Raw genomic sequence first — 19009 nt, forward strand, 5'->3', positions numbered from 1 at the left:
GCAGTTTTCAACAAAACTGTTTTTTGTACAAACTGTTGAAAATGTTGCCACTATTGCAAAAGCCCCAGTTGACATTACCTGTCAATGTGCAAGTCAGCTCTTCTCTGTTTATTGACCAAGAAAAAGAAGATAGTTCACACCAGATGACTACCATTATCAGAAATACCTTTCAGTTCAAACAGAGACAGATGGGTATAGAACACTAAAAGGATAAGGGAGATGTCATGTGCAGCCTAACGAGTCAGGCGCCAAACATCATCTATTGAATTAAGACTCCTGTGACCTCACTCACAGTCCATTTAGGGTAAAAGGTAAAACAACATGGTTCTCTCGTCATTAAAGGGACAGTGTTGGAGATTTTAATGAGCTGTTCTGGGTGTGCAAATGATCTGGAAAATTAAGGCAAGGTGTATTTTAGGAATTTTTTTCAAGTAAAACTATACCACAAACCACACCAGTAAGTTTTAAATAGTTTTTCTGCAAAACCAATAGAGGTTTTTGAGTGGCCTAGTCAAAGTCTGTGACTTCAAACAAGGTATTCAATTCTTCAACCCTCAAAGATGAAAGAGTGAGTCAAATTACGTGAATTTTGCGAAATGTTGGGCAAAATTCAGATCTGAAATAAATTTTTAGTGACATTTATGCGCAATTGTATTTTTAAAATATTTTTCAAACCGTTTCCTGTTAGAAGATTTACTGTTTGCATGATCCTTATGGCTTCGGTTTTATAAAACCTGAGTCATCTGATGGAAATCTAGTTCAGTTGAATCTGCATGCAGTCTCCTTGCAGTGAAAGCACACTCTTCCGTCAACCACAAATGCGTTAAGTTTCTTAAGGGCCATTTTTCTGAGCTGGTTTTCCAGCGTGCACGTGCGGTTACGTCAGAACAGGAGATGCACGAGAGGCGGGACCAAGTTGAAAAAAGATGGGTTCCTGGGAAATCAGCGAGAGCCATTCAGAGGAACTCCCTCACAGTGTGCACCATTTCACTGCCACATCCACCAGTGGCCCCTCGGCGACCAGCAGGCAGAGAAAGACCCCTCCTCTCCAAAGATGGCTCCGATCTGCATCAAAACTGTGCTGATCAGTGAAAGCGTTGACCCCCGCTGCAGGGCGATCTTGGAGGAAAATGGGATCCGTGTCACTGAAAAGCAGAATATGAAAAAGGAGGATTTAGTCGCAGAGATCAAGGTTGGTGTCGCCGTCGTGTGATTTCTCGAGAAGCGTAAAACCTGCTGCCTGTTTTTGCAGAGGAAAAGTTGCACCGGCGGAAAACGTGCTGCACTTTTCTTGGGAAACGCGCGCGCACACACACACACACGCACAAAACAAACAAAGCGGAGATCATCTGTTTTAGTAATTGACTGGGACGTATCGCTGATTAAGCGCTTTTTAAATGTGCAAAGTGGCTTCAGCTCAGTTCCGCCCATTGTGAAGCTGATGCAACTCTTCCCTGAGTTCCCATCACTCCCACATGCTGCAGAGTGTGGGCACCTCTTATCAGATCCACGTCGAGATCAGCAGGAATGGGCATTTACTCCCAATTATTAAAAGAACATTTAAAGTGGATTAATGAACTTTTCCTCTTTAAATGTGAATGCACTGCAGTGTTCAGGCCCGGACACGTAATCTATTGGATCCTTGGGTCAAGTGTTTGCTATGGACACCATTAAGCCACCCTCTCTGCTGCTATCATTATTAATCAAGTTGATTCGTGTGATTTTTTTATGAATTTTTTTTCAAAGTTTTTATTTTAAAGCTTTCTTTTGGGATTATTTAATTTACAATTTCAATTGAGTTAATTAGTGATTACACTACTGTTCCAAAAGCAGCTTTTTGTTTACAATTTCAGGTTTCAGTGTCAGCAGTTTGTATTGATATAATAAAAATGAACTTGCACAGATTATTTTTAAGTAATATTCACCCTCAATACTTTAGTCTAATGTGAAATATTACTTTAGAATTTTTGGTTTGATAAAACTTGTGTAGCCTAATAATAATTGATTTACCTGAAGAAAGAGGAAAATAAATGTATTAACTAATCTTTTAAAGTACCTATGTAGCAGAGCAGCACCTATTTGCCTAGGTTTTTTCCTCACATATATATATATATATATAAAATTTATTATAAACAACAGTGCTGATATATCATGCATCCTTTTTGAGATTAGTTTGAAACTTCGTGTGCATGATTTAGTCTATTTATATGACTGCCAATCTAAATTCAGCGATAACTCTGTGCTTTGTTTTACACTTTAGGACTACGATGGCCTTGTTGTTAGATCTGCGACCAAGGTGACTGCGGACGTTATAAATGCTGCTGATAATCTCAAAATTATTGGGAGAGCTGGGACCGGTGTGGACAATGTGGATGTTGATGCTGCCACCAAAAAGGGCATCATTGTCATGAAGTCAGTGTGCAGCTTAAGGCAAACATTCTGTACGCTGAGCCACACAATTTAACCCACCGTCCATTTTATTCCATTTCAGCACACCAAGTGGCAACACGATCAGTGCCGCTGAGCTGACCTGTGCCCTGCTGATGAGCCTCTCAAGGCAAGAGGCTTTTGTAAAAATAAACATACAATAGTTGCCTAATATCTATATATTCGTCTGATATAATTTCTATGGTCTCTAGACATGTGCCTCAAGCTGCGATGTCGATGAAACAAGGCAACTGGGATCGCAAAAAGGTACGTGGAAATTTCCATCTGGGACAAGTTTGGATTTGGCATGTACGGCAGTTTAAGTTGCATGGTTGGCTCCATTGTTCATTCAGTTGTCAGTAATCAAATGTGATAGCTGGTTCTTCTCTGTCCATATTTAGGGTCTTTGTTTTCACTTTTACAGTTCATGGGAGCAGAGCTGTATGGCAAAGTGCTCGGGATTGTCGGGCTGGGACGAATAGGAAAGGAGGTTTCCACAAGAATGCAAGCATTTGGCATGAGAGTGAGTCAAGACACTCAAGCATGATGAGACTTGTTGGATTGTAACACTTACATAAATATTACAAGCTCGTTTTCTTTGCTTCCCACTAGACGATCGGCTATGATCCGATCACTCCGCCTGAGGTGTCAGCAAGTTGGGGAGTGGAGCAAATGTCTCTGGAGCAGCTCTGGCCACAGTGTGACTACATCACTGTCCATACTCCTCTGATGCCCTCCACAGTTGGTGAGAATTTCTGTCCTCATAGAATGATGGATACAACAACAATATGCAGACTAATGCCATGTGTTCTATTTTTAAGGTCTGCTCAATGATGAGACATTTGCAAAGTGCAAGAAAGGAGTGAAGGTTGTGAACTGTGCAAGAGGAGGCATCATCGATGAAGAAGCTCTTCTAAGAGCTTTGGAGTCTGGACAGTGTGGAGGAGCTGGACTTGATGTTTTTATTGAGGTGAAATCTAAGTCACTTATATCTCTCCGTAATCGACAGAGTTTCTCTGAAGTTTCTGAAGCAATTTTGTTTTTATTAGAGACGCTTGGAGGAATTAGGTAGTGACTGGATTTTAGTGATTTCCTACTTTAATTCTTCCCAGTCTGTGGGTGGCAGGTCAAAAACTAGTGCTGGGCAATAAAACAATTTCAACAAGTCATAGAGAATGCAAAAATGTCATTTAGACACCAACTTCAAACTTGATAGAAAAAAACAACCTTAAATCAATTTTTATTCGCTGTGTACATTTTTCATGCATGAGGGCCATGATGTGGCATCACCTCAGATCCTAAAATAAAGAATTAATGACTCTCAACTGAAATAATAGAATAAAATTAGTTGTATTCTGTTAATTAAGTGAAAATTAGTATCAGAAAGTCACTCTGATACTACTCTGATCTAGTTCTTATTTTTCTGTGTTTGTTGGCTGCAGGAGCCACCTAAGAACCGTTCTCTGGTGAACCATCCGAATGTCATCAGCTGTCCTCACCTTGGAGCCAGCACCAAGGAGGCTCAGGCCCGCTGTGGCGAGGATATCGCCCTGCAGATTGTGGACATGGTGAACGGCAGGAACCTGGTCGGAACAGTAAGTGCCACTCGAATGTCCTGCATCTTTCATTCAAAATAACTTTTTAAAGCAACTATATTTTTTGCAAAACAAAAAAAAGCTTAAGATTCAAAAACAGGAGTCACTAAAATGTGTTTGCCTACAAAAGCAAGGTGGGCTGCATTGCTTAACTTTAGCTGTCGAGCTCAAAAATATTCATGCATTTGTTGAATTTAGGACAATCGTTTTACCTTTCCAAACAAGCTTCCTCTTTGTTCTGTTGGGTGGGTGAAAGTTCCTGTCTTAATACACTGACACCCCAGAAGTGGAACATTTAACTTCTGACTATCTATTGACACATTTCCCCTTTCCAGACTTGAACCCAGATGCAACTAGTAAACAACCTTCAGGAAGTGCTACTGAATTTGAGATAAATCTTACTCTTACAATGATCCTATATGCAATAGCAGTACATGCAAGTACAAAACAAACAAGAAAAAAAGTTTTCTTTTAAAACTGTTCATTTTTGTCCTTTTTGTGCAGGTAAATGCTCAGGTTTTAGCCGGCACGTTCTCCCAGGAGTCTCAGCAGCTGATCCGACTTGGAGAAGCTGTGGGAGCGGTGCTTCACTCCTGCAATGCCTCCAGGAAACCGTTCAGTCATATTCACATCATCACTCAAGGTCAAATGACTAACTGATCTAACCTGTTTGTCACAATGATCTGAAAAGGAGAACTAGTTCCTGAAAGTGTAAAATTGCAAAAGGCTTTTCTTTTACCTCCCTCTAGTGGTCTAACCATGAAACAAGCCAGTGTTGATGCATAAAGGACATAATTGCCTCATATTTATGTCATATTTAAATATTATATTATGATAAACCTTTCTGCTGTGAAAGGCATTCCTTGCTTTCAAGTTCTTGTAACATTATAAACTGTTATCTGAAAATCAGGGTCAGGGGACTCCATGAAAGCCTGTGGGGGGTATTTGACCTCAGCTGTACTTGTGGGACTTTTGAATCATGGATCTGGACGTAGTGCTAATCTCATCAACGTCCAGAGCCTCGCCAAGGAGAGTGGAATAGTGGTAGGAAATGAACTTATCATAATAAATCCCACATGGCAAATACTTAAATACTTTTTGATTCATGTAACTTGATTTTCAGGTGAATCAGAGCCACTGTGCATCTGAGGAGGCAGGATTGTGTAAGGTGGAGGTGGTGGCAGACGGCCACAGCTACCGAGGGAGCGGATCGGTTCAAGGAGGCGTTCCTGTCCTGCTGGAGCTGAGCGGCAGCGTCTTCAGGCAGCCCGTCTCTCTGACCGGAAATCTGCTGTTTCTCCAAGCTTCTGCGGATCCTCCACTGCTGCCCTCTGTGGCTGGTAAGAAGACAAACGACTGAGTGCGCCTGTCACGATACATTTTGCTGAGCGATTAACTGCCTCAAAACATATTGCGATAAACGATAATGCTGTTTGAAGACCATTTTAATGCAAGAATATATCTTGTATTAATATATATAATAATGCAAGATATATTCTGCCAAAAATAAATACACTTTAATTAAAAAAAAACATTTAACACTGGAACTGGTAAACAGCCAAAAACGAAAGTAAAATGGACTCTCATTCTCCGTTAACAAAAATGCATTTGAATAAATACTAAATACAACATATAACAAATTTTTCATCCAGTGTCATCAATAGAAAGAGAAAAAGGCAGAAATGAATTTTTAAAGCCGATAAATTAAAATGAGGTCGATAACTTTCATTTATTATGCGATTAATTAATTTATTGTTAATCGTGACAGGCCTATATGTGAGAGACATCAATTTATTAGTTGATAAGGTACCCCACCAATTCTGTTTTGTTTATAAGTTTAATTCATTGTTCACTGTAGTTTATTAATTTCTTCTGAACTTGGTTTTGTGTCCGTCTTGTAAATTTATTTTTGGTAGTCATATTTACTTGATGTCAGTGAATGCGTCGCTGTCGCTCAGCACTACACTGTTTTTCCCCGTTCTGCTGGGTAGGGTTAGATGTTGACAGGCGACTTTTGTATGAAGGAAATTAAAACCTTTCTTATAATCAGCAAGGACAACTCCGGATGTCGTACATGCTGGAGCCCAGCAACATATAATGGCGAGCCAGCCAGGAGAGATGTTTTAAAAGGATTTTCGGCGCAAGAACGGAGACGTTTAGAACCGTTGTGCGCCGCTCAAGTAAAACCCTCTCCGACCATCGGACCTAAAATTTAAAAGATTTAAGAACAGTTTTCATCCAAGGGGTATGAGAACATTTTTATGAGTCCCCACAATGGAACTGGAACCTCTGCGAGACGAAGTCACAGCCGCGCTTTGTCAGTTAAGTCGCGATCGGCTGTTGGAAGTCAGTTATCAACTGAAATGCTTTGCTACAGAGGAGGAGCCCACGAAAGAAAGTACCAGACGCCAGCTGATGAGGGCTGTAGAATATAAGCTGGATGAAGTTGAACACAGCTACACGCTAAATGACGCTGTGCAGTTTGTAAAGGAACTTTTATGGGCTCTGGGCAGACCGGAAGTTAAAGAGGAGCGTCGTGGAATTCTCCACTCGTTCGATACAAGTAGCAAATATGACGAGCTGGAAGGGGAGGTCAAAGCCATAGCTGAAAAACTCAGACTAACGGAAGCCGCTGCCGGCTTCGGGTTGAGCTCATCAGCCAAAGTACCGGAGGTGACTATTCGCCGTGAGTTTCGCATCTGTGGCCAAATAGGAGGGAGCGATCAGCGTGATCGGCTCTCCTACACCAGCCTGCTGCGCCAGATAGAAAATGGACCGGAAGGGTCACAGTGAGCCCGAAGTTATTGAAGCAGTGATAAGAGCAATCAGCCCTGGTCTTAAGCTGCGTGATATGCTGGAAATAAAGACCGATTTGACGCTCCCACAGTTAAAGACGATATTAAAAGGACATTACAGAGAAGATGACACATCTGACTTGTACCAAAAACTGGTTAATCTTTCCCAGGACCCAAAAGAGTCAGCTCAAGATTTTTTATTCAGGGCCATAGAGCTTAAGACAGGCTTTTATATGCATCCAGGAATGAAGAAGCAGAGACTACAGCGTGGACCTGGTGAGAAGAAAGTTTTTAAGATCAGTGGGTACAGGACTGCAAAATGATAACATCAAATTTCAGATCAAGACATTTCTTGACGACCCTGATGTGACCGATGAAATACTGATTGAGAAACTTAATGAAGCTTCAAATCTTGAGACAGAGCGGCTAAATAAATTAAGAGAAACGGCTCAAAAACCACAAGGATCAACCAGCTGCTCACTGAAGATGAACCACGTAGCAGATCTCAAACCAAGGACGAAAAGACGACAGCTCCTGCTCCACCTGAAATGCACACCTTGGTGAGCGAACTTAGAAACGAGGTTGCAGAGGTAAAGCAGATGTTCATCGCTTCCCTGAACACCAGTAAGTGGCATGCTGCAAAGAGGACATCGGACGCCAGGGGTACCCAGAGAAGGAGGGGCTGCAGAGCCTGCCAGAGCAATGGAAAAGGAGACGACTGCACCCATTGCTTCAAATGTGGCCAGCCGGGTCACATCTCCAGAGGATGCAGAGCTCCACGTCAGCAGCAGGAAAACATCGGAGGGCCACTGCCATGGACCAGCAGTGACCCAGCCACCACATGTAGAGTCCCGCTGCTGCCTTTTTTGCCACCGGGAAGAAACAGTTGATGCTCCACTCCAGAGGTGTTCAGGTTGCTCAGCTACCATGTATTGTTCCAAAGCATGTCAGACAAACACTGGCACAGACATAAGCACACATGTAAAGCTGTGAGACTAGCAGAACAATATCTGGGTGAAAAAAATGAAAAGAGTTGTTTTCCACTTGTAGAAAATTTTGACATTTCCTCAGATAAAAAGGGGAAGAAACTAGTAAAGCTAATTGGTAGGCGTAAAATGGTGAGCTGCACTTTTGACAATTCACCAGTTGTAGCACTGTGGGACACAGGTGCACAGGCTACAGTGATAAATGACAACTGGAGAGCAGAGCATTTGCCTCACACCACTATAAGGGAGATAGATGAGCTTCTGGGACCAGAACCATTAAATGGGCTTGCTGCTAATCAAACGGAAATACCATTTATGGGGTGGATTCCCATAGATTTTAAACTTACTGGGATTAAAACATCCAGCTCTAGCCTATTAGTGCCCGTGCTCGTCTCCAGCGACCCAAATGTGGCTCAAGACCCTATAATAGGGTACAATGTGATAGAGGAAGTCATCAAAGAGCAATTGGAGCAACAAGGTAATAAAAATGATATTGCTAACATAGTGAGCAGTGCTTTTGACATTGATGTTGATTCTGCAAAGACTATCATCCAGTTAATACAGACATCCCAGAATCCTGGAAAGGAGATTCAAGTAAAAACAGGATGGCGTAAAGTTATCCTTGGCTCTGATGAAACTCGAACCATTCGTTGTCGAACCCACATACAGGCTGACGAGGACACTGTAATGTTATTTTGTCCTACTCTGAATACCAGCAATCCAGAAGGACTTCATATGCAAGAGGTGCTGTTTAAAGTGAAGAGGGGCACCTCAGTCTTGGTCCCGGTGTCTGTCACCAACACCACAGGTTATAATGTAACTTTAAAACCACGCCTTATTCTAGGCCACATCGAGGCTGTAAAAGCAATATACCCAGCTGCTTTGCAACCAGTAGAGAACCAACAAACTAACAACATGACAAGTGATGCAGATGTTAAAGCCTCATCCCCTGCCAGCAGTGACATGAGTAACGTTTGGGATCCTCCTGTACAGTTAGATCATTTAACTGGTGAGCAGCAGCTTGCAGTGAAAACAATGCTCAGAGAGGAGTGTAAAGCTTTTGCCAAAGACGAAAGTGATGTTGGTTGTATTCCCAGTCTTCGCATGCACATTACCCTCAAAGATCAGACACCAGTTCAAAAGACCTACATTAGTGTGCCTAAACCCCTGCACCAGGAAGTAAAAACCTACCTGCAGGATCTGATAAACAGAGGCTGGGTTACAAAATCAAAGTCATCCTATTCTTCGCCGATAGTCTGCGTGAGAAAAAAATCAGGCGAGCTCAGACTTTGTGTAGATTATAGAGAACTTAATCGCAAATCAGTACCTGATAGACATCCTATTCCCAGAATACAAGACATGCTGGACAGCCTGACCGGTAGCTCCTGGTTTACAGTATTGGACCAGGGAAAGGCTTATCATCAGGGTTTTTTAGATGAGGACAGCCAGCCACTCACTGCATTTATTACTCCATGGGGTTTATATCAATGGACTAGAATCCCATTTGGACTCAGTTCAGCACCAGCAGAATTTCAGAGAAGCATGGAGGAGTGTTTGTGGGGTTTGCGTGATGATGTCTGCCTACCTTATCTTGATGACAATTTGGTTCACAGTAAATCATTTGAGGACCATGTTGAACATGTAAGAGCAGTCTTACAAAGATACCAGAAACATGGGGTTAAACTTACTGCTAAGAAGTGTGAACTTTTTAAGCCAAGAGTTAGGTTCTTGGGTAGGATGGTGTCAAAAGAGGGTCATAGCATGGATCCAGCAGAGATTGCCCCCGTTCTGGCACTCAGAGAAAAACAACCCAGCACAGTGGGAGAGGTGAGACAGATTTTGGGCTTTCTGTCTTATTACAGATCTTATATTCAAGACTTTCATGCATCGCAAAACCAATATATGAACTGATTGCAACCCCAGCAGACGCTAAAAACCCCATCCAAGGCTCAAAAAACCAGAAAAGTAGAAAACAGAGGAAAAACAAACTGAACAGGGGACAGCTGCCCTCATCATTCCCTGTTAAATGGACAGAAACTCATCATCAAATTCTGTGCTGCCTAGTTGACAAATTGACAAACCCTCCTATTATAGGATACCCAGATCTAAACCAACCATTTGTGCTGCATACTGATGCTTCTCAAGCAGGATTAGGGGCAGTTCTCTATCAACGCAGAGACGGCAAGCTACGAGTTATAGCTTATGGATCTAGAACTCTAACCCCACCAGAGAAAAATTATCATATGCATGCAGGTAAACTGGAGTTTTTAGCTTTAAAATGGTCTATCTGCGAGCGCTTCAGGGATTATTTGTTTCATGCCCCATCTTTCGTGGTTTACACTGACAATAATCCACTCACTTATGTTCTGACCACAGCAAAATTAAACGCGTCAGGTCAGCGATGGGTTGCGGAGTTGGCAGACTTCAATTTTACCATAAAATACAGGCCTGGGAAAACAAATGCAGATGCAGATGGGTTATCTCGAATGCCCCTTGATTTTGAAGACTATATGAAAAGCTGCACACAAACAATTAGCCAAGACGCTGTAGTAGCCACACAGCAGGGTATCTTAGTGCAGCAAGCAGAACCAGCACCAATGTTGAATGCAGTCTCTTTTGGTGTCCTGCAGCAACAATCAGGAGCAGAGAGACTTTTGGACAATTCAACCAATACCAAGACAGGAAATCTGTGCAGCACAACAGCAAGACCCTGTAATAGGTAAAATGTACGAGTATAAGCTGCAAAACAAAAGACCTGCTGCACATGAACTCCAAACTGAGAGTCCTGAGTTTAAAGCATTGGCTAGAGAGTGGAGCAAACTAAAAATCACAGAGGATGGAACAATGTTTAGAACAACCAAAACCAAAAAACAACTAATTCTTCCTTCAGTGTACCATCCGTTGGTGCTCGATGAATTACATAAACAAATGGGTCACTTGGGCTCAGAGCGGACACTCAATCTGATTAGGGATCGTTTCTTTTGGCCAAAAATGCAAAGGGACATTGAACATTTTGTCACCAATGTTTGTGAATGTCTAAAAAAAAGAAAACCTAATAGACAGGCACGTGCCCCTATGTTGAGCATAGAGACCACTCACCCATTTCAGCTAGTGTCAGTTGACTTTTTGCATTTGGAACAATGCAGAGGTGGTTTTGAGTACATTCTGGTAGTTATGGACCACTACACCCGCTTTGCTCAGGCTTACGCAACTACAAATAAATCAGCAAAAACGGTGGCAGATAAACTGTTTAATGACTTTTGTCTCAGATTTGGCTTTCCAGAAAAATTGCATCATGATTTAGGACGAGAATTTGAAAACAGGTTGATACATCACCTGAAAGAACTGTCTGGTGTTAAGGGCTCACACACCACCCCCTATCACCCACAGGGGAACGGACAAACAGAAAGATTTAACAGGACTCTTCTGTCGATGTTAAGAACGCTAACGGAGGAACAGAAAACAGACTGGAAAAATCACCTCCACAAAGTCGTACATGCATATAATTGCACTGTTAATGATGCCACTGGTTACTCTCCCTTCTTCTTGCTGTTTGGGAGGTCGCCACGGTTACCAGCTGATCTTCTTTTTGGCCTTGAGCGAGAGCAAGGTTCGGGTTCCTACCAGGACTATGTGGACAGATGGGGACAAAGGATGGCTGAAGCATACAGCATTGCCTCCAGGAATGCAGCCAAGTCTTCTGACCGAGGGAAAATACAGTACAACAAGAGAATACACGGTCCAGGACTGCGAGTCGGGAGCCGTGTACTTGTCAGAAATGTGGCTGAAAAGGGAGGGCCAGGCAAAATCCACTCCTATTGGGAAGATAACATCTATGTGGTTAAGCGTCAAATGGGGGAGGAAAGTCCTGTGTTTGAACTGGAGGCAGAAAATGGGAAAGGCAGGACAAGAGTTCTGCACCGAAATATGTTGTTGCCCTGTGATTTCCTCCCTCTGTGTTCAGATGAGAACACGAATGCAACCTGTACGAATACAAAGAAGAGACATGACAACAAACAGAGGCAAACACGTTTGGAACTGACACAACAGACAGGAAATGAGGAGGAGATTCCAGATGAGGATTTCTCTGATGTGGTTTTCACATGGCCTCTTCCAGAGCCGAACAGGTCACCTGAACTGGACCCCCTGGCTACAGAATTTGTGCCACAAATGGACAGTTGTGCCAACAAATCTCTGCACAGAACAGAAGTTGGTCAGGGTGATTCTACAGAAACTAATGAGGAAAATATCAACATTGCTGAACCAGAGGATGTGGACATCATGGTCTCAGGGGATGTGGAAAGTGGTTCTGACATTGAACAGGCTGTAGAGGCAAGACAGCCCAGTACACGCCCCAGGAGAGAGCGAAGGAGACCACAGACTTTGACATATTTTGCACTTGGAGAACCAAGTTCCACAGACGGAACAGTAGCTACTAAATGTGTAAATGTACAAGGTTACTGGCGGCCTTGGTAAAAAAAAAAAAAAAAAAAAAAAGAATGAAGCTAAACTGTACTGTAACCTGTACACTTGAATGTCGAGACGACATTTTTAAAGTGGGGGAGAGTGTGAGAGACATCAAATTTATTAGTTGATAAGGTACCCCACCAATTCTGTTTTGTTTATAAGTTAATTCATTGTTCACTGTAGTTTATTAATTTCTTCTGAACTTGGTTTTGTGTCCGTCTTGTAAATTTATTTTTGGTAGTCATATTTACTTGATGTCAGTGAATGCGTCGCTGTCGCTCAGCACTACACTGTTTTTCCCCGTTCTGCTGGGTAGGGTTAGATGTTGACAGGCGACTTTTGTATGAAGGAAAATAAAACCTTTCTTATAATCAGCAAGGACAACTCCGGATGTCGTACATGCTGGAGCCCAGCAACATATAACTGAGTCAAAATTCACCAGGTGAGGCAGAAAATGCTGCACTTTAAAAGCGGCATGGTTACCTATGCAGTTGTGTGATGGAAGAGAGGTTGCTTTGTAGATCACTCTTACTATCGAATGTGCAGTAAAAACATAAATCTGCGTGGTTACACAGTGACAACCGTCTAAAATTAGTTTAAATGTAACCAAACAAGTTTCAGTTCAGTGAAAATGTATTGGTCTCTGTCCTACTTTTATTGCATTGTCTGTTGAACAATCTAAAAAAGTAAACTATTATTTTTGGCTCTTCAGTGAAAAAATTATTTCTACAAATTCTCAAGTAAACAAAAATATTTCACCTAAACTAAGTGATTGGATAAATATTCATGTGGATGCACCAATGGCTGCAATCACAGCATTAGTCAGTGTGGATTGCACTTCTTTACTACAAAATGAGAGAAGTTTTGGAATAAATGTCGTCAAAGTCAGTATGAAACTCCAAACTGTTTTCTCTCCCTCTGTTTTGATCCCATTTAATTAGGATGGAAGATTGCAATTATGATTTCTAAATTGCAGTGTTCTTTGTTCCTTAAATTCACACCCGCGTTTTCTTTCCAATTGTTCTGTTTAGGAGTGTTGGCCTCGGAGGGAGTGCAGATTGAGTCTTTCAGCGCTCCTGTGGACCACACCGGGGATGTGTGGTATTGCTTCGGGGTGTCCTCCCTCCTGCAAGATCTCGGCGTCTTGAAACCCTTGGTTAAGAATGCAGCACAGCTCAGGATTTAAACAAAAACCGTCCCAGAATAACATTTAGTCTGTGAAGAACCCTGGCCTCCTCAAGAGGGCTGAATATAAATAAGCTTTCTTTGTTTGCCTTTACAGCTAACAGTTTGTTTAGTAGTTGCACGCATTAACATCTAAAATTATTTTTAGAGCATTCCAGTGTTTGTGTCCATTTAATTTGTTGGCGTAAAACCTAAATAAAATGTCTCTCATGAAGTGTTGACTCTGATGATTTACTCATTAAAATGGGGTTCATTGCAAACCAGGACGAAAAGTTAAATCATTATATTAAAAAAAAACTTTGCAGAAAAGAAATAGCGTTTACAATCTATTATGACAAACAACAACTGATTTTCTAGTCCAGTTAATATTGTTAAATATTATACAAGAGTCGGTTTGATGCAATTGCAGAATATATAGTTAGTCTATCTAAGAGATAAAACGGGTAAAAAAAAAATCTTCCCACACTTTCAGCACTTGCGTCAGAGCCTGTAATGCTTGTTTTAAAGCATATTGGGTCATAATTGACTGAAGTCCAAAGGATAAATAAATATATATATATTTTCTAATCCTGTGTGAAAATATGTCCTGCAGGGAATACAGAGCATTATTGTCCCGCTAATCCACGTCAGGATTACGTTAAAGCCTCCGTCGCACTGGAATACCGCATTCAGATTACCATGGCAACGGGGAGACTTGGTGGGGTAAAAAACATGAATGGGCCCCGCAGATCACTCTGCTCCTTCCTCTGGTGTCGTTTTGAAAGGCGCTGCTCGTTTGTGTCTGATTTGTATTCTGTGCGCGCGGATCTCCCTCTGCGTGGTTGCGGCTAATGCGCAGACGGTGAGCGCGTCACGAGACCGCGGGTCGGGGTTATATTTAGGCTCTGAGAGGAGAATAACGGCTCAGGGTGATTCCTCTGAGTGCCGGACTGGCTTTGTCAAGGACCTGGTCACTGGAGCGCAGAAAGGAGGAGGAGGGGGCGGCTCCCGCTACTGCTGCTGCACACAAATACCAAAATAGGATCGAGCTGCCTGCGACAGTCCGGAGCTAAATTGAGGTTCATGTGTTTTGGAGAGGAGCGCTTCGAGGAGCGTCGGTGGGGAACAAACATCCATGGCCAGATATTGGGTACGCACGCGGTCCCTGTATTTTAAACATAAAAAAATGTTGCATTAAATTGCTTGCCACGTTTTTCTTTCTTTTTTTTTTGTCTCTAGATATAATGTCTAATAAAAACGAGATCTACACATATGACTTCTGTGACGGGGAGCATCCCGCGGAGCTCCTGGAGGCTCTCAGGCATTTCTACGCCCGCGGACTGTTCACCGACGTGGCCCTGCAGTGTGGCGAGTCCGGTCAGGTGTTCCACTGCCACAGAGCGCTGCTGGCGGCCCGCAGCTCTTATTTCAAAGTCATGTTCACGGCCGACATGAGGGAGAGGTCCGACAGCGTCATCAAGCTGAGCGGCGTGGACTGCGCGGTGCTGGGCTCCCTGCTGGACTACGTCTACACGGCCCGGGTGCGCGTCACCGAGAGCAACGTGCAGAGCCTGCTGGAGGCTGCGGACCTCCTGCAGTTCAGCAGGGTCAAGCAGGCCTGCGAGGAGTTCCTCATCCGTCTCCTGGAGGTGGACAACTGCCTGGGCATGCACACCTTTGCTGAGCTCCATCAGTGCCCCAGGCTGCAGCGGGAGGCTCGCAGAGTGATGCTGAGCAGGTTTCCGGAGCTCATGGAGCAAGAGGAGTTCCTGGAGTTGGACCGTGAGAAGATCAGGTCTGTTCTGGCGGATCAGAGCCTCACTGTGCAGGGAGATGAGGCGCTGATAGATGGTGTGGTCAGGTGGGTGTCCCATGACTTGGATAGTCGGGTTCACAACGTGTCAGACCTGCTCCACTCTCTCCACCTCAGTCTGGATGACATTTACTTCAACGCTTCCTTGGAGGTGCACAGGCAATATCTAACAAAAAACGATGGGAAGTTAAAATCCATGATTGTTCAGGCGATGAGGTCAAATGGCAAGGAGATCCCTCCGAGCAGAAAAGTTTCCCCCAGTATGTACATCATTGGAGGATACTACTGGCATCCTCTGTGTGAAGTGCACATCTGGGATCCTGTCAGCAATACGTGGGTGCAGGGGAAAGACATGCCCGACCCTGGAAGAGAGAGCTACAGCATCAGCCTGCTTGGTGCAAACATCTATGTGACTGGTGGATACAGGACTAACACAGTCGAAGCCCTGGACACTGTTTCAGTTTATAACTGTGACTATGATGAATGGACAGAGAGTTGTCCCATGATTACTGCCAGGTACTACCACTGCTCAGTGGCTCTACATGGCTGTGTTTACACCATCGGAGGCTACAGAGGAGGAGCTCCAGAGCAAGAGACTGAATTTTATGATCCTTTGAAAAAGAGATGGTTTCCAGTGGCCAAAATGATCCAAGGTACAACAATTTCATGGGAAGAAAACTGAAATGCATTACATTTAATTTGGTTTACTGTCTGTTAAAGATTTTTTTAAAAATACTGCTCCCTCTTGCATGCAAATGTTGGACATTTGTATGCAATATCAAATATAACATGACATATTATATGCACTTTAAAACACAAGTTACTTGACACCTGAAAATATTTCCAGTTTAACCCTGAAGGCATGAAGGGGCACTATGGTCAAAAAAGGACAATCAACCCCAATCTCGTAATTGTTAAGTATTGCAACATATTCTCAATTACATTTATGTCTGGACCCATGTACTGTTGGTTCTGCATTGTCTTCTTGCTGGAAGGTAAACCTGTCACATCTTCTATGTGCAGCTTCCAACTATTCCCATGTGTCACACTAGTTATAGTTGATTTGCAGTGTTAGTTTTCTGCCACACATTGTGCTTTGAATGATGACCAAAACACATGATCTTCATGACTGAAGGTGTTCATCCACATGTCTGATCTACCCCCTACATAGATTATGGCAAAACTGTAAACTGAACATTCAATCCTTGCCCAGCCTTTCAGTTTAGGTAAAATATAAGTTTCTTTGCAGCTGTGTGACTTACATTCTAAGATTTTAAAACGGTTGCAATATTGTTTAGCCCTGCTTTAAACTTCCTAAATTTATTCCTTGGATGTTCCGTCATCTTTGTGATGCTCTCTGTTGATTACTGTTCTCCAACAAACTGTCCCAGAACAAATGCAGTTTTACTAAAATGGAATTACACACAGGTGAAATCTATTATCCCATTTGGTTGACATCCTAAAGCAGTACTTTCCCCTGGAATTTATTTTGGGGTGTCAGAGTAAGGGCCTGTCTTCAAACCACATAAAACCTTTCTGATTTTTATCGATGAAAACTTTGAAAATAACGTTTCATTTTCCTTCCACTTTGCAGTTAAGTGATGTTTTGTGTTGGTCTATTTCATAAAATCCCCATAACAAACAAGTTTATGGTTGCAATGTGACGTGATAAATTTCAAGGGGTGTAAATGTGGCTATGACAAAGTAAACTTACTGCTGGACATCTAACACCCACAAAGCCTCACGTTTACGTCAGAATCTTTCAGAGAAAAAACAACCGTGATCCATCCAGAAAAATCAATGAACACAAACATCAGTGAACAACATTTTAAGCAGACATAAGATCAGGTGATCAGTATCATCCCTGTTTTCCTTTCAAGGTGTAGGAAATGCCACTGCATGCGTAATGGGAGAAAAAATCTATGTGATTGGAGGCCATTATGGGTACAGAGGAAGCTGCACCTATGAGAAAGTCCAAGTCTACAGACCAGATGTCAACGAATGGAGCATCGTAACACTAAGTCCACATCCAGGTAAGGGTAATCAGAGGGGTCAGAAAAGGAGCATTGATTTGTTTCGAGCTGATTACTTGTGTTTGAACCTTGTGTTTCCAGAGTATGGCCTTTGTTCTGTGTCTCTCCACAACAAGCTGTACTTGGTCGGCGGACAGACGACCACTGCAGATTGCTACGACACAGAGAGCGACGAATGGCAGCCCATATCAGTGATGAAGGAGAGGAGGATGGAGTGTGGGGCTGTGGTGATAAGTGGGTGTATTTATGTAACAGGGGGGTACTCCTACTCAAAGGGAACGTACTTACAGAGCATTGAGAAATATGACCCTGAGCTGGACTCTTGGGAGATAGTAGGGACCCTGCCCAGTCCCGCCAGGTCACATGGTTGTGTATGTGTTCATAGCGTTCATTGACGTTTTTCACGTTTTCATGTAATTTTTTTACAAAATAGATGGAATTGTCTATTCACAGCTTTCACTAGAGTTTGAAATAGTCTGTGGATGACGAAATTATCTGGTAAGCTGTTCAGGGTACATTTGCCAACGTGAAATCTCAGGGGTCTCTCTCTTTTAATAATTGTTGAAAGGTTTTTATTAATTTTTAAGTGTTTTAAAAGTTTAGACAGAAATCCATTTTTAATAGTAGGACTGCTCTTCCATTGCAATTTAACTAAATAAATCACCTCACTCTCTTGAACTGCTAAACTGATTTAATGGGTGATTTCCATAAACATTCAGTGCATTTCTCCTTAACACAACACTCTCCATGCACAAGACGACACCTTCTTTTGTTAATTTTTTTGTTTTTAATTTTCAGTTGTTTCATGATAGGTTTAGTAATTTTTTGGGGATCTCTTTCAATCAGGCTTAAGGTATTTAAAAATAAGCATCAATAAATGGAAAAGAAAGAATCTTGGTGACAGAAAATAAAGAAATTTCACACCCACTTCCTCCTTTCCATGGACCATTTACAGTGTCAAAATAGATCAAAAGACCTATTTGCAAATATATCATTATCCAAAATAATTTATGTTATTTTCATATTAATAATCGCATTTCTGGTAATTTTAGAGAAAAAGAAACAAAGAAGGGGACCAGAACCATTTTGGTGTTGGGATGGAATGATCATCAATAGATATTTTTACCATTTGTTTCATAATAATGATTTTAAAAAAAACAATACAACAACACATTTTTGTAGCATGTATTTTTCACAGCACAGAGGCCATATTATTGGTTTGGAGATGCACTCCATGGCTCCGTTTTACATTCAGAGATGATTGCATATTGTAAACTACTTCTAACAGAATTGCAATATTTAGCAGTATTTTTCTAATTTATCTTTTTTATTTGATTTCTGAATTTATTTCAAACTGTTTAAAAAAACAACAAAACAAACATCCAGAAAAAAAAAGTTCATTCACAACTGAGAACATTATAATAAGCTTACCACTATTTGTTGGAAACGGATTAGGTAAAAGTGAAAATTGATTCAATCTTATCATTTATTTCAATTTAAGGAAATACATATTATCTACTAACTCAGTAATGAGCACAAATGTGCAATTGAGAGAATATTAAGTAGAACTGATTTGTTTTCCAAGTCATCAATTTCATGCCCGAAACAGGGGAAATGCTGCAATGTCAACAAATCTATGCAAATGATTGGACTTCCTCGAATACATTTCTACCACTGGTCTTAAAAATAACTTACTTTGACTGTTCGTGTGCTATTAGATTTGAATCTA

At 41.9% G+C, this 19009-nt stretch overlaps 2 protein-coding genes across 3 annotated transcripts; both read left to right on the forward strand.

Annotated features, from left to right (window-relative positions):
* The first annotated feature begins 928 nt into the window (after window positions 1–928).
* On the forward strand, window positions 929–13669 carry phgdh (phosphoglycerate dehydrogenase). The gene is made up of 12 exons (XM_055032302.1): window positions 929–1192; window positions 2261–2412; window positions 2492–2557; window positions 2640–2694; window positions 2852–2950; window positions 3040–3172; window positions 3249–3397; window positions 3870–4022; window positions 4527–4665; window positions 4933–5066; window positions 5146–5362; window positions 13302–13669. The coding sequence occupies exons 1-12, from the start codon at window positions 1055–1057 to the stop codon at window positions 13454–13456; spliced, it is 1590 nt and encodes a 529-aa protein (XP_054888277.1). The 5' UTR covers window positions 929–1054; the 3' UTR covers window positions 13457–13669.
* Window positions 13670–14144: 475 nt separating this feature from the next.
* On the forward strand, window positions 14145–17958 carry klhl23 (kelch-like family member 23). Of its 2 annotated transcripts, XM_055032306.1 has the most exons (4): window positions 14145–14584; window positions 14674–15900; window positions 17128–17280; window positions 17362–17958. In XM_055032306.1, the coding sequence occupies exons 1-4, from the start codon at window positions 14518–14520 to the stop codon at window positions 17673–17675; spliced, it is 1761 nt and encodes a 586-aa protein (XP_054888281.1). In that variant the 5' UTR covers window positions 14145–14517; the 3' UTR covers window positions 17676–17958. The 2 variants fall into 2 exon arrangements, with proteins under 2 accessions (XP_054888281.1, XP_054888280.1); XM_055032305.1 differs by having other exon boundaries at window positions 17128–17958.
* Window positions 17959–19009: the final 1051 nt, after the last annotated feature.

This window comes from Poeciliopsis prolifica, unplaced genomic scaffold, assembly GCF_027474105.1.
Source record: "Poeciliopsis prolifica strain line A6 unplaced genomic scaffold, Auburn_PproV2 SCAFFOLD007, whole genome shotgun sequence".
In the NCBI taxonomy this organism is placed as follows: domain Eukaryota; kingdom Metazoa; phylum Chordata; class Actinopteri; order Cyprinodontiformes; family Poeciliidae; genus Poeciliopsis; species Poeciliopsis prolifica.

Coding starts and splice junctions, on each gene's coding strand:
- klhl23 (XM_055032305.1), top strand. CDS start 14,518: ATGTGTTTTGGAGAGGAGCGCTTCGAGGAGCGTCGGTGGGGAACAAAC. Junction 14,585..14,673: donor CATCCATGGCCAGATATTGG/GTACGCACGCGG, acceptor TTTTGTCTCTAG/ATATAATGTCTAATAAAAAC. Junction 15,901..17,127: donor AGTGGCCAAAATGATCCAAG/GTACAACAATTT, acceptor TTTCCTTTCAAG/GTGTAGGAAATGCCACTGCA.
- phgdh (XM_055032302.1), top strand. CDS start 1,055: ATGGCTCCGATCTGCATCAAAACTGTGCTGATCAGTGAAAGCGTTGAC. Junction 2,558..2,639: donor CTGCTGATGAGCCTCTCAAG/GCAAGAGGCTTT, acceptor TATGGTCTCTAG/ACATGTGCCTCAAGCTGCGA. Junction 5,363..13,301: donor ACTGCTGCCCTCTGTGGCTG/GTAAGAAGACAA, acceptor TGTTCTGTTTAG/GAGTGTTGGCCTCGGAGGGA.